This window comes from Ursus maritimus, unplaced genomic scaffold, assembly GCF_017311325.1.
Source record: "Ursus maritimus isolate PB19 unplaced genomic scaffold, ASM1731132v1 scaffold_4, whole genome shotgun sequence".
In the NCBI taxonomy this organism is placed as follows: domain Eukaryota; kingdom Metazoa; phylum Chordata; class Mammalia; order Carnivora; family Ursidae; genus Ursus; species Ursus maritimus.
In genome coordinates, this window is record NW_024426552.1 from 57,454,918 (window position 1) to 57,470,121 (window position 15,204).

The window sequence follows — 15,204 nt, forward strand, 5'->3', positions numbered from 1 at the left end:
TTATTATAATACAAGAAAGCAAAACAGTTTGGTCTAAGAAAAGGAAATACAGGATAGTAAGTAGTCATCATTATTTTGTGTGTATAATTCCATGTGGAAAATCTCCTCCATATATCCTTGTTATGAAAAGTTTTGCTTTGTGGAGAGTATTACATAGCAACATTTCAATTTATTAATTGGAAAATAGCACTCTAAAATCTTTTTATGAACAGTGTAAATATCCAAAATATTATTTGTTTGACATTTTATTTAGCAAATCAAACATATAACTGAGCTTTCTCATCCCTAAAAATAACTACTCAGTCATGAAAAGTCACTAACTATGGGGTCGGAAGAGATGATACACTGAGAGACTGTATTTAGTGCTGTCACTTGTCAGATTTTCTCATAAAAGCCTATTTTAAAACGTGACTTTGCAAAATCAGTTAAATGCAGAGGAAGAGATAGGTCTAAAAGCAAACATAGAATTATAGATTGAAACATGCTATTTCTTTTTTATGGTATTCAAAGCAAAGTTAAGTTTTAACATGGGTGTTTTATATCTATAATTAGTAGAAATTAAGCATTTCTGGATTTTTTTAGAAGACTATGAAAGATGATATGATTTGAAATTAAGATCCTTAAAATAAATCAATCTCTGAAATCCACTTGAATTTTTTTAAGATTTATTCATTTATTTATTTTTAGAGAGAGAGAGAGTGCGCATGCGAGAAGGGGGAGGGGCAGAGAGAGAATCTTCAAACAGGCTCGCTGCTGAGCACAGAGCCCAAGGTGGGCTCCATTTCATGACCCAAGAGATAATGACCTGAGTAGAAACCAAGAGTCGGTCACTTAACTGACTGAGCCACCTAGGTGCCCCCACTTGTATTTTTTTTTATTCTTTATGTATACTTGGCTCAAATGGTCACCAAATCATGTCTCTTTGGAAAGTTCAGAATAAATAAAATTTTAATTTTTTCATAAACTTTTAAGATGAGGTAATAAATTATATGTACATAAATATTTACCTATTTCAAGCTCCTTTTCTGAGTAACTATTGATAAAATTGTATTTCCTGTAAGATAAAGTTTTTAAAGGTTTTATTTATTTTCTTTGAGAGAGAGAGCATGTGAGTGTATGTGGGGGGGGGGCAGAGGAAGAAGGAGAGAATTTTAGCAGACTCCATGCTGAGTATGGAGCCCAGTGTGGGGTTCTATCTCATGACCCTGAGATCAGACTTAATAGGCTGAGCCACCCAGGTGTCCCTGCAGGATAGTTTTTTTTTTTTTTTTTTTTTTTAGAGATTTTATTTATTTATTCGACAGAGATAGAGACAGCCAGCGAGAGAGGGAACACAAGCAGGGGGAGTGGGAGAGGAAGAAGCAGGCTCATAGCGGAGGAGCCTGATGACTGCAGGATAGTTTTTAAAGACACCTTGTTCAAGCACCAATTACCTGTTTTTCTTCTATTGTAGCAAAGAATGAAACAAAAATAATATATGAAGTAGGCAATGGTGTCCTACTAGTTTGCTTTAACCATAGCAAGTGCCAACAGATCTTCATGACAAATACTCTTCCCCACCCCCACTTTTTTTTAATGACACTAAAATTATCTTACTATTTTTCTTTGCAGTTTTTCTTTACATCTTTTGGTGCCAGAGATAGAAGTTACCTCAGTATCTTTAGGTTGTGGCAGAATGTACTATTAGACAAGGTAAGTGTTCATACCAGAGGCAGGTGCTTCTTATAATAGCATCCTCCCACTGTGTACCTCAACAGTGTTTATGAGTTGAATATTTCTGGAGTTTTATTTTTCTGGAGTTAATTTTGACTAGAGTATTCAAATTCCAAGATGAAACTTGAAGCAAAACAGAATCCATGGCTATGTTAAGATATTAGTTTTACAGTAAGTCTCCCCTTTATCTGCAGGGAATATGGTCCAAGACCCATAGTGGATACCTGAAACTGCAAATAGTACTGAACTCAATATAGATGCTATGTTTTTTCCTATACATCCATGTCTATGATAAAATTTAATTTATAAATGAGGCATAGTAAAATATTAATAAAAATAAGTAATAATAAAGTAGAATAATTATAATAATATACTGTAATAAAACTTATGTGAATGTGGTATCTCTCTCAAAATATCTTATTGTACTATCTATACTCATCTTCTTCTTGTGATGATATGAGATAATAAAATGACTGCATGATGAAATGAAGTGAGGTGAATGACAGGCATTGTGACATGTTGTTAGGCTACTACTGACATTCTGGTGGCATGTCAGAAGGAAGACAATCTGCTTCCTGACTGTGGTTGACTATGGGAACTGAAACTGGGGAAAGTGAACCTGTGGATAAGGTTACCCTGCAATCCCCAGGGTAACCACCAAAAAAAATAACTTTAAAAATATGGTAAATTAAAATGGGAATTAAAATGATACACTAGAACTATCTATTTAACATATAAGAAGGTGGTAATGGAAGACATAAGATACATAGAAAACAAATAGCAAAATGGCAGACATTACATTAAATCATTAAACATAAATAGATTAAGCACTTCAATCAGAAGGCAGAGATAGACAGAAAGAATGAAAAAAAAAACATGATCCGGGTATATGCTGTTGATATGAAACATGTTAGATTTAAAGATACAAACAGATGGAAAATACTGTACCATGCAAGTAGTAACCAAAAGACAGCTGAAGTGACTGCAGTGGTATCAGACAAAATAGATTTTAAGACAAAGATTAATAAAGACAAGGAATAATATTTTATAATAATAAAAGGGTCAATCCATCTGGAATTTATAACAATTATAAACTTATATGCACCTAATAACAGAGCCCTAAATTACATGAAACAAAACTAGCAGAACTGAAGGGGGAAATAGATAATTCAACAATAATAGTTGGAGATTTCAATACCCCACCTTCAATGATGGATGGAACAAGCACAGAGATCAACAAGGAGATAGAAGATTTGAACAAAACTGTAAACTAACTAGAACTGAAAGACATCTATGGGACACTCAAAGCAGAATATACGTCTTTCTCAAGTACACATGGAACACTCTCCAGACAGACCATATGCTAGGTTATAAAAGAAACCTTAATAAATTCAAGAGGACTGAAATAATACTATGGACTACAGTGAATGACATTAGAAATCAATAATAGAAATTTGGGAAATTCGTAAAATGTGAATATTAAGCAAAACATTCCTAAGTTACCAATGAGTGAACGAAGAAATCACAAGAGAAATTAGAACATACTTCGAGTTAAATGAAAACAAAAACACAACATACCAAAACTCATGAGGTGCAGTTATAGCAATGTTTAGAGGGGATTTTATAACTATATATACCCATATTAAAAAAAGGAATGATCTCAAATCAATAACGTAACTTTCCACCTTAAGAAATTAGGGCAAGGAAAAGAAACTACACCTAAAGCAAATAGAAGCAAGGAAATGCTAAAGACTAGAAGAGAATGAATGAAATAGAGAATAGAAAAACAGATAATCAACAGAATAAAAAGTTTTCTTTGAAAAGATCAGTAAAGTTTAACTAGACTGACCAAGAAAAAAAGATTAAAATTATTAAATTCAGAAGTGAAACTGATAACATTACTACTGAACTTGCAAAATGAAAAGGGTTCATACTACTTTATGGACATTGTATGCCAACAAATTATTTAACCTAAGTGAAATGTATAATTGTGACTAGAAAGTCATAAACCATTGCAACTGACTCAAGTAGGAATAAAAAAATCTGAATAGACCTATAACAAGGAAAGAGATTGAATTAGCAATAAAAAAAATCTACCCACAAAGAAAAGCTCAGGCCCAGGTGGCTCCATTGGTGAATTCTACCAAATATTTACAGTAGAATTAACATCAATCCTTCACAGAGTGTTTCAAAAAATAGGAGAGAACACTTTGCAACTCAGTCTCTGAGGCCAGTATTACGCTTTGATAACCAAGTCCAGACAAAGAACATCACAAGAAACCTACAGGACAGTATGTTCACTGTGTTTATGTCATTTTGTCTGTGAATATCGACAGAAATCCTCAACAAAACCAAACCAATTTAGCAAAACAAATCCAGCAACATATAAAAACAATTATATGCCACGACTAGGTAGGATTTATACAAGGTCGATTGAACATATGAAAATCAGACAATGTAATACACTATATTAGTGGAATAAAGGACAAAAACCACATGATCATCTCAGTCAATACAGAAAAAACATGTGACAATACCCTTTCATGATACAAAAAAACAAAAACAAAAACAAAGTAGGACTAGCAGGGAATTTCTTTGACTTGATAAAGCTCACAGCTAACATAATGACAAGAGACTAATGCTTCCCCAGCTTTGGTTGGGAACAAGACAAGGATGTCCTTTCTTGCCATTTCTATTCAACATTGTATTGAAAGTTCTAGCTGGGGAAAATAGGCAAGAAAAGGAAGCAAAGACATCCAGATTAAAAATGGAGAAATAAAACTATCTCCACTAGCAGACAATATGGTTTCATATATGTAAAATTCTAAGGAAGTCAGTAGAAACCCATTAGAACTAGTAAGTTCAGCAAGTTGCAGAATATATGATCCAAATACAAAAATCAATTATATTTTATACAGTCACAATGAACAATCAAAAAAAAGTTCACTTATAATAACATCAAAAAGAATAAAATACTTGGGAATAAATTTAACAAAAGAACTTAAAGATGAACAGTGAAAGCTACTAAATATTGTTAAAAGAAATTAAAGAAGACAAGTGAAAAAAATCTCATGCTCATGGATTGGAAGACTTGATATTGTTAGGATGTGATACTCCCCAGATTGATCAGCAGATTCGGTGCAATCCCTATCAAAATCCCAATCGTCATTTTTTTTTTTTTAAGAAATTGAAAAGCAGATCCTAAAATTCATATGGAAATGCAAGGTACCCAGAATAGTCAAAACAGTCTTGAAAAAGAAGAACAAAATTGGATTAATTATTCTGTCAGGGCCTGCCATAACAAAATACTACAGACTGGGTGGCTTAAACAGCATACATTTATTTTCTCACACTTTTGGAGGCTGGAAGTCCCAGATCATGGAATAGGCAGGGTGAATTTCTGGTGAGACCCCTCTTGTTGGCTTGCAGCCTTCTCACTGTGTCCTCACATGGCTTTCCCTCTGTTCATGCTTGGTACCTCTTCCTCTTATATGAATACCAGTCCTATTAGGGTAGGGCTCCACCTTCACAACTCTGACTTAGCTCAGGCTGCAATAACAAAATGCTGTAGACTGGGTGGCTTATACTACAGAAATTTATTTCCTCGTAGTTCTAGAGGCCGGAAGTCTGAGACTGGGATTCCAGCTTTGGTTGGGTTCTGGTGAGAACACTTCCTGGCCTTCTCATTGTGTTCTGACACAGCCTGGAAGGAAAGAGAGAGCCGGAGCCAGAGCAGGAAAACTCTCTGGTGTCTTCTTCTAAGGGCACTAATCCCATCATAAGAGTCCCACCCTCATTTACCTCATCTAAACCTAATTATCTCTCAAAGGCCCCACCTCCAAACACCATCACATTGGGAGTTAGGATTTCAACATATGAATTTTGAGGGGACACAATTCAGTCCATAGCAACCTCATTAACCTTAATTTTCTCCTTAAGGTCCCTAACTCCATATATAGTCACATTGGGGGTTTAGGGCTTCACATACCAGTTTTAGGGGGATGCAATTCAGTCCATACCATTGGAGGAGGTGTACTTTTTGTTTTGATGTTTACTACGGAGCTGCAAAAATCAAGTAGGTTTACTGGTGTAAGTCTAGACATATACGTTAATGGAATAGAATTGAGAGTTCAGAAATAAAATCTTACACTTATCAGCCCTAATTTGATTTTTGACAAGGGTGCCAAAACGGTTCCACAGGGAAAGAAGTCTTTTCACCAAATGGTACTGGAATAACTAGATAACGCATACAAAAGAATGAATTTTGATTCCTACTTCAGACCATATATAAATATTAATTCAAAATGGACCATAGTCCTAAATGTAAAATCTTAAAGTATAAAACTCTCAGAAGAAACTGTAGCTATAAATCTTCATGACTTTTGGATTAGACAGTGGTTTCTTAGATTTGACACCAAAAGCTCAAGTGACAAAAGAAAAAAGGTAAATTGGATTTCATAAAAATTAAAAACTTTTATGCTTGAAGGTGTCCATCAAGAAAGTGAAAAGACAACTCACGACTGGGAGAAAGTATTTGCAAGTTATATATCTGATCAGGTATTTATGTCCAGAACATGTAAAGACCTCTTAAAACTCAACAAGAAAAAGACAAATAATGCATTAAGAAAATGTGCAAAGGATTCGAATAGTCATTTCTCCAAAGAAGATATACAAATGGCCAATAAGTGCATGCAAAGATGTGCAATGTCATTAGCCATTAGGGAAACATAAAATCACAAGAGATCCCACTTCACACCCCCTGGGATAGCTGAAATAAAAAGACATTAACAAACATTGAGGATATGGAGTAACTGGATCTCTCATACATTCTGGTGGGGTTGTAAAATTTTGAAAACTTTGAAGAACAGTTTGGCAGTTTTTCAAAATGTTAAACATAGTTACTGCATGACCCAGCAATTCCACTCCTAGGTTTTTATGCAGGAGAATTGAAAGTGTATGTTCACACAGAAACTTGCGCTTGAATGTTCTTAGCATTATTCGTAAAGCCAAAAAGTAGAAACATCCTAAATGTTCATCAACTGATGAATGATGAGCAAAATGTATATTCGCACAATGAAGTATTATTCGTCAATAAAAAGCAGTGAAGTACTGATACATGTTACAACATAGATGAATCGTGAAGCTTAATGGTATGTGAAAAAAGCCCGTTCCCAAAGAACATATATTGTATGATTCTGTTTTTATGAAATGTCCAGAATAGACAAATTCATAGAAGTAGAAGTAAATTTGTTTCTAGGAGGAGAGAGGAATGAAAAGTTGACTGCTAAATGGATTTGGGTATCTTTTGGGTAGATGAAATATTCTAAAAGTTGTGATAGTTGTACAACTGAGGATATGCGAAAAACTTCTGAATTGTACACTTAAAGTGAATTTTGTGGTATGTGAATTATAGCTCAATAAATCTGTTATTTTTAAAAAATGGCTTGGGGGGGGGTTGAGTTGAGATTTCCAGCTGATAAGGAAGTCTCCTTTGCTGCTAGAGCTCAAACACTGCAGGCCAGAACTTTACCTCCTCCTTTCTTCCCACTCTCCAGCTAAGCCCCTCACTGGAGTGGACAAATTGTGGCCTCTGTGGCTCTTAGGGTTGAATGGTTTTCCAACTTTGGGGCAGCTGCTGTGGTCAGGGACTTCCAAACAGTGCCCCGCTGGGATGCTTTCACTTTTCCAGAGTGCTGGGAACATGGAGAAGTGGCCTCGAAGTCCCCAGGTGGAGGAGAAAGATGGGAGTGGGGGTTTGCCAAGCCCAACCCCTCCTTCCTCCTTAAGGGAATAGACAAGGCTGGGAGTAAAGCACCATGTCAAAGCTTGTGCCACTCTCACGAGTCTTTCTGGGTGTTTGGGCACCCTGGCTCCTTGGAGCCCCATGCCCATAGTCCCGGCCTGGGCGATGCTTAAGGGTGGCGGGCCACGGGGTCCTGGGTCTGGTGGCCCGTGGCAGCCACCTGCAGGAGTACGGAACAGCTGCACAAAGGCTGGCTGTCCTATAGCTTTCTGCGTTACCCTTTCCAAGTTGTGCTGCGAGAAGCCTCTTTCCCGGCGTTAGGCCCGCTATATTCGGATGCTTTGTTACAGTTACAGTGGGCTGCTCCTACCGGCGTGGGCTGAAAATTCCAGTATTGCCCTAGGGACCTGGCTAATGCTACCCTCTAATGCCAAGTTTTTTGAGTGCTCTGGAAATCCCCCAGGTGCATTCCCTCATTCTAACAAGGAGCCAAAGACTGCTACTGCATTTGGTTTTGGACCTGATCTGAGTGTCCTCCCCAAATCCCATTTGCGCTTATCACAGGCGAGAAAGTTGGGATACATCCTTATGAAAACAAATAACTCCAGGGAAGTGATAAAGTTCAGGTTTACAGATGAGCCAAGGAAGAAACTGGGATCTGAACTTTAATAAAAAAAAATTTTTAAAAAGCTGTTTGGTTTTTAAAAGATTTTATTTATTTGAGAGAGAGAGAGTGTGTGAGAGAGAGCATGAACAGGGGGGAGGGGCAGAGGGAGAGAGAAAAGCAGGCTTCCTGCTGAGCAGGGAGCCTGTCGTGGGGCTGGATGTGAGGCTCGATCCCACTGGGACCAATACCAGAGGTGAAGGCAGATGCTTAACCAGCTGAGCCACCAAGGTGCCCCATCCTTCTAGTTTTTTAAAGCGATAAAGCCACACTTTATGGCTTTTGTAATACTATTTAAAAAAAGCAAAAATCCATAAAATACACAGCATAACTACAAAATTCTTTAAAACAACACATCATTTAATAATACATCTTATATATATTAAATATAGTTTAAGAGAATTTAAGTTCAGAATATTATATTCATGTTTACTTGTAATTGGGAATCTGAGAGTAAATATGTCTACTTAGCTTACTTCTTACATGAGAAGGCCTTAAAAATAAAGCACATTAATCTAGAAAAAAGATTAAGGTAAATATAACAAAATGATTTGTGTGTGTGTGTGTGTGTGTGTGTGTGTGTGTGTGTGGTGTGTTTTATTGATTTCTCCAATAGATCCACAAAAGGAAAAAAAAAACTGGAGACAGATATGGCATCTTTGAGAAAGAATGCTTTTAAAAGTACATATTTTTTCGGGGTGCCTGGGTGGCTCAGTCAGTTAAGTGTCTGCCTTCGGCTCAGGTCATGGTCCCAGGGTCCTGGGATCAAACCCTGAGTGGGGTTCCCTGCTCAGCAGGAAATCTGCTTCTCACTCTCCCTCTACCAGCCCCCCTCATGTTCTCTCTTTTTAAAAAATAAAAGTACATGTTTTCATTCATAAGTTTCTCTGATGCATTACTTCAGAAAGAACAGTTTATTTCAGATATTTAACTTAGTTTAACATAAATCCTCATTGTTTAGACATGTGTTTAGCCTGTCACTATGGTTATTTGTGTGGTAATTTATAGCACTTCGGCTTAGTTCACAACCTCTGAGCTTAGTACCCTTTTTCTAGACAGCACATTGAGTATCTGGGATTTGTGTGGCCAAAAGACAGAGGCAGTTCCATTCTTTGATGCAAACAATGGATGGTTTCTGTCTTCTGTAAATAACTGTGCAACCATGGTTTTAGATAAGACTCTAGGCCCTTCCCCACCCCCAGCTGTTTTGTTTAGTTTAAAGCCCTTACCCCTTCCATGCTCTATATCAGAGCCAAACAATCTTCCACCTTTTTTTGTAAGGTCCACAAAGTAGGAATGACTTTACATTTTTATTTTATTTTTACTTATTATTATGTTTTCGGGGGGGGGGTGAGGGGTAGAAGGAGAGGGAGAGAAAGAATATTAAGCAGGCTCCATGCCCAGCACGGAGCCCGATGTGGGGCTTGATCTCACTACCCTGCGATTGTGACCTGAGCCAAAATCAAGAGTTAGACAATTAATGGACTGAGCCACCTATGGCCCCTGGCTTTACATTTTTAAACTGTTTTTTTAAAAATAAAAAAAGGAATAATATTTCATGACAGAGTAATATTTCATGACAAATTCAAATTTCATGTTCATTAATAAAATTTTACCAAAACACAGCCATGCTCATTTGTTTGTATATTATATGGCTGCTTTCACACTGTAGCAGCAGAATTGAGTAGTTGCAATGGAGATCGAATGGTCCACAAAGCCTAAAATATTTGCTGTATAGACTTTCACAGAAAGTTTTTGACCTCTGAATAATACTACAGCCAAATTTATCTTTTTAAAAAAATGTATACCTACTAATATTAGCTTCCTGCTTAATACCCATCTCCCTTGGAATAAAAATCTAAAATTTTTTATAGGGACTCCATGATCTTTCAGCAGCCCACCACATCAGCTTCATCTCCGTACATCTTCACTGTTCTTAAGTGTTCTGCCTTTTTTTTTTTCTTCTCTGCACTAGATCTTCAAATGCAGTCCTTGTTCCTGCTTCTTTTCCACCCCTAGTTTGAAGTGATAACTCATTCATAAAACTAAGTCAGGTCCATTCCTTCACCTTTCTATAACATCTTGCACTTTTTCTTTGTAACATTCATTACACTTATAATTCTTTGTTCTATTTCTGTTCTCCTTGCTTGACTATAAACATCTTGAAGGGGGCGCCTGAGTGGCTCAGTAGTTGAGCATCTGCCTTCAGCTCAGGGCGTGATCCCAGGGTCCTGGGATCAAGCCCCGCATCGGGCTCCCTCCTCTGCTGGGAGCCTGCTGCTTCTTCTCCCACTCCCCCTGCTTGTGTTCCCTCTCTCGCTGGCTGTCTCTCTGTCAAATAAATAAATAAAATCTTAAAAAACAAACAAACCAACAAAAAACAAAACAAGACACAACATCTTGAAGATAAGAACCATGTCTGTCTTGCTCATTGTTTTATGTCCAGGGACAATTGCCGTGTTTACTGTAGCTGGTTTGGCATACCTCTGTATTTATTCACTATCGGCTGGCACTCTGTCAGTAGTGCCCTTTACTCTCAAAAGTGGACAATAAGTTATAGGGTTATATTATAAATAGCTGATGCTCAGTAAATACTTTTTGACTCAATTTAGTAAAAACTCAGTGATTTAGACTCCCGATAATCATCATATTTAAGTAACAACAACTTTTCACCTCTCTGCTCAGGGAAAAGGCAAATGATGGGGAGAAAACACAGGCATTTAGTTACAGAAATAGCATTCAAAGTATGCCCGAAGTTGAATGTTCATTTAACTCAATTTCTTAAACCTCTATGTGCCATGAGAACAAATGATTATCTTGAAACACTAAAGAATCTTTGGTTGCCAAAAGAATGTTATTTTCTGTATACTTGAATTATTAAGAAAACAAGATGTATATATACGGTTATTACTTTTAACAAGGCATAAAACTTAAGTTTTTTGTTTAAAGCTCAAATCTTAATCCTTTCATGTTCCTAGTGATATTATCATATTATTGGATTTAGGATTATTGATACAATACAGGTAGGATGTATATAGAATCAAAATGTTCTTTCTGCACTATTTTTCTCTCAGTGAGATAATAGTGGTCTGTCTTGCCAGTACACCAGGGCTGCTATGAAGCTAGCTCTTCATGCAAATTTAAGAGTACATTTGAGAGTGATTATTATTATTATTTCTTTTTCTTGAGAGAAAGAGAGAGAGCACGCAAGTGGGGAGAGGGGCAGAGGGAGAGAGAGAGAGAGAATCCCAAGCAGGCTCCATGTTCAGCATGGAGTCCAAAGTGGGACCCAATCTCACAACCCTGAGATCAAAACCTTAGTCGAAATCAAGAGTTGGACTTTAACTAAGTCACCCAGGTGCCCTGAAAGAGTGATTACAGAGTGATTATTTAAATCCCGTGCCTCTGAGAGCAGAAATCTGTGCATGTTTTAAATTCTAAGGCTTAAAGAGACAGAATGGCTTTCAGATTTATTCCCTAAGGGCAGAAGAAGGTACAGAATTAGGGATGAGGTGATGAGAGGTATACAGACCCCTCCCTCACCAAATTGTGAAACCTGTCATCCCAGCTTCTATTTTGGGAATTGCTAATAGGAGAATGAGAAAAGGGTGTCCTGTTCCTCAGGTGTGCTGGGGGAAAAATGGGTTTAAAACAGTTCAATGATTGTGTTAGTATATATAAAGAAGGAATATGTCAGTCTGAAGGGGGTTTGGCTGGACTTAGGCCAAGAATTTAGGATTTAGGGCAGAAAAATAGTCACAGAGGCAGACTGTGATCACTAGACAATGTACAGAGATGAATCATCAGGCCACACCAACATCACAGTCGGTCCTTGAAAACTGTCCACCTTTGCTCTGATTCTGTGCTTATCATGCAAATTTCCGATTACCAATACCTGACTGCCAAGGTCTTGAGGCACCCTGTGTGGCAGAAGGAAAGATTTTGGGTGATTAGAAAGGCCTGTCCCCCTATCGTGCATTAGTGTATTTACTCCTGAGTTGAGTATATGCAGTCTGTGAGTTTGGCTTGTTAAAGTCAGCCACTCTGCAACTCCAGGGCTCTGACAGTTCTGAGGCCATTCTCCAAAAAGTGGTCAGTTTATGAAGTTAATGTCAAATTCTAAAACCTCGTGGAAGAGTGTCATCCAGCCTTCTTCAGACACCTCAGCCTTATCAAATCCACTTATTCTTTCTTGGGCCTTTCCCCAGTGATCACTTCTTTTGGAATTACTTGGAAATCTAGAAGTGAAAGTAGTGATATTAATCTAGTAAGTGCAACATTCAAGCCTACCTGGAAAAAATAAATGTAAAATTGCTAACTATTTTAGTCACATTTTCTATATAATAGCCTGGTAATGGAGAAGTATTTGTATTCTTATATTCCCTCTTTTTTACTTTTTTGATTAATAGAACTCCTCCACCTCTTTTCCCTTGGTCAGTGAAGTGTCCTCCTTCTACCTGGTCATCCAAGCCAGAAACCTGGCTGTATCCTTGTTCTTTACCTCTTCTTTTCCAACCATGTCCTGTTTTTTAGGAAGGCCCTCAACATTTCTACCTTGAACCGTTAGAATAGTCTCTCCTAACGATCTCTTTTTAACATTGTAATCTGTCCTTTAGATTGTTACCAAAGTGGTAATAGTTTTAAAAGTGTATCTTTCAAAAACATAGTTCTGAACTTTTTTACTTTTCTTTTTTTTTTTTTTTAAAGATTTTATTTATTTATTTGACACAGAGAGAGACAGCCAGCGAGAGAGGGAACACAGGCAGGGGGAGTGGGAGAGGAAGAAGCAGGCTCCCAGTGGAGGAGCCTGATGTGGGGCTCGATCCCAGGACTCTGGGATCACGCCCTGAGCCGAAGGCAGACGCTTAACGACTGAGCCACCCAGGCGCCCCTGAACTTTTTTACTTTTCTATGTGAAACTAGTAGGTGGCTTTTTATATTTTAACAGTGTAAACCCCATATTCTTCTTCAGCATGGCATACATGGCTCCTCATGCTCTGGCTGCTTCCCCCTTCCCCAGTGACTCTTTCCTTCTCCCGTCCCCTCCTTTTCCCACTGCCAGTGCTAGTCACGGTGAACTAGTTCACGAGGCTGTTTGACTCCTCAGCACACTTGTACTTGCCATGTATGTGCTCCTTGTATTTGATCTGTCAGCAACATTCCACACGATACACTCCCTCCATTTTGAGCACCTTCTTCCCTTGATTTCCATGACATCATTCCTTCTGGACTTCCCTCTTACCTCCCTGGTATTTCCCTCATTCTTTTTTGCTGGCCACTCCTCTTCTACTGAGCCTTTGTGTGCCAGGTTTTCTTGGGGCTAAGTCTTAGGTTCTATATTCCTCCTTAAGCCTACTAAATTTACTGTGTAGTCATGGTTTACTGTAGGGATTTTTATATTTAGCAAAGGTATATAAAATCATTTCTAGTATAGCTAATGTATATTTTTCTCATAGCAATTTGGTTATCATAGTAGAGTAAGGATATCTATCTACAGTTTCAACCTGTAAGAACTACCATAATATGTCAAAAGCACTAATTTTTAGACATTAGACTCTAGCCCCCATGTGTGCTTTCTACAGTTTGAGGGAGTAGTATTCTCCAGTGTCGCTCTGGTCCTTCTTTCTGCTATTGCATAAAATAATTAGGTTTTAGCAGCCCCCCAAAAACATATCCTTGCAGTTCATTGAGTAGCATTTGATATTGTCTACACACCTTACTAAATTAAACGGAATAACTAGGTAGAAATTGGGGCAAGCTGTGATTTTTCATTTAGAAGAAAATTTTTCTTCAGGAAAATAAATTGGAATTGGTAGATGAGACTCTCTGTAGTGTTTATTACAGTCTAGGTCCCTGCCAGGAAATTATTCTGAAGAAAGTAAAAAATATTTTTAAAGGAAAGAACTATTGAGTAATGAAGATGTAAACTTTTCAGTGATGAATGATGTGCTGAGTGCTTATTGGAATTGCTCAACCTGGATAGCTTGCTCGTCCTGCTATTTCCTGGCATTCCCTTTATAATACTCAAGAAATAACAATCTTTGCAAGTTGTAAAGGGTTAATGCACAAGTCTGGTGGGACTGCTACATCGATACTGAAGAAGTGGCCTATGAAGAAGTAATAATGACATTGCCATAGTTGAACAGAAAGTGTTAGCATGCAGAAAAAATTTAACCCTTAATATATTTAATCTCTAAAATGAGATTAGAATAATATTGTGATAGGCATCTTACATAATTGAGCACAAATAGATTTTCGTTGGCATTTTATTGTTTCTAATCTTGTGTGGAACAGAAGAAATTGAGAACTGTCCCTTTAATAAAACCCTGTTTACCTATCCTCTTCTAGTAGGAGTGGCTTAGGAACCTGTAGAGTGAGGTATAACTACCACTTCTGCATTCTGACCTGCAACCTTGGAAAGAGTGCTGATACTACAGACCAGGAAGTGACAAATAATGTGCTTTAAACTCAATAGAACATGTCTTTCATAAGGAAAAGCCTCTCATACCAAAATGAGAAGATTGAAGCAGTGATTTCACATAGTTGTCGTTAAGTATTTGGAACTCTGCTGCAGATAAAGACTGCAGAATACTTAGAATACGAAGCTTTCTGGGCCAGAAATTGATCTTCTGACTTTTGAGTCTTATCTGATTGCTACTTGGTTCATCTTTATTTTGTTGGAGTACTCTCTTCAGGCTGAACGGGACAGACCCTCCATTGTTTGCAGGTAGGTGGTCAGCCTTTGTTTAAAATTTAGGTTGTTTTTTAAAACAACCTAATTTGGAGAATTATTATTATTCAGAGAATTATGAATATCAGTCTGGGTATATGTTTCAATGTTTAAATATTTAGCATGACTACAAATAACCACATTTTTTGCGACTTCTGACTAACTTTGTAGAAAAAGTTATTTTTAACAAATTAGCAGATCTGTAACATGGTGAATTTTAAAAAAGATGGTTAAAAAAATGGTGAACTAAATGAGTTCTATTTTGTTTTCCATTAATTTATATATATATATATATATATATATACACTTTATATATATATGTATATGTATATATACACACACACTTTATACCTT

At 37.2% G+C, this 15,204-nt stretch overlaps 1 protein-coding gene across 5 annotated transcripts in view; it reads left to right on the plus strand.

The window, feature by feature from the left end:
• Positions 1-15,204, plus strand: part of GRAMD1C (GRAM domain containing 1C) — an 87,095-nt gene that overhangs the window by 32,828 nt on the left and 39,063 nt on the right. For all 5 annotated transcript variants that reach the window (XM_040621253.1, XM_040621254.1, XM_040621255.1 and 2 more), the window contains one exon: positions 1,612-1,692. In XM_040621253.1, coding sequence (XP_040477187.1) covers positions 1,612-1,692 — 81 coding nt within the window. The remainder of the gene's footprint in view (positions 1-1,611; positions 1,693-15,204) is intronic.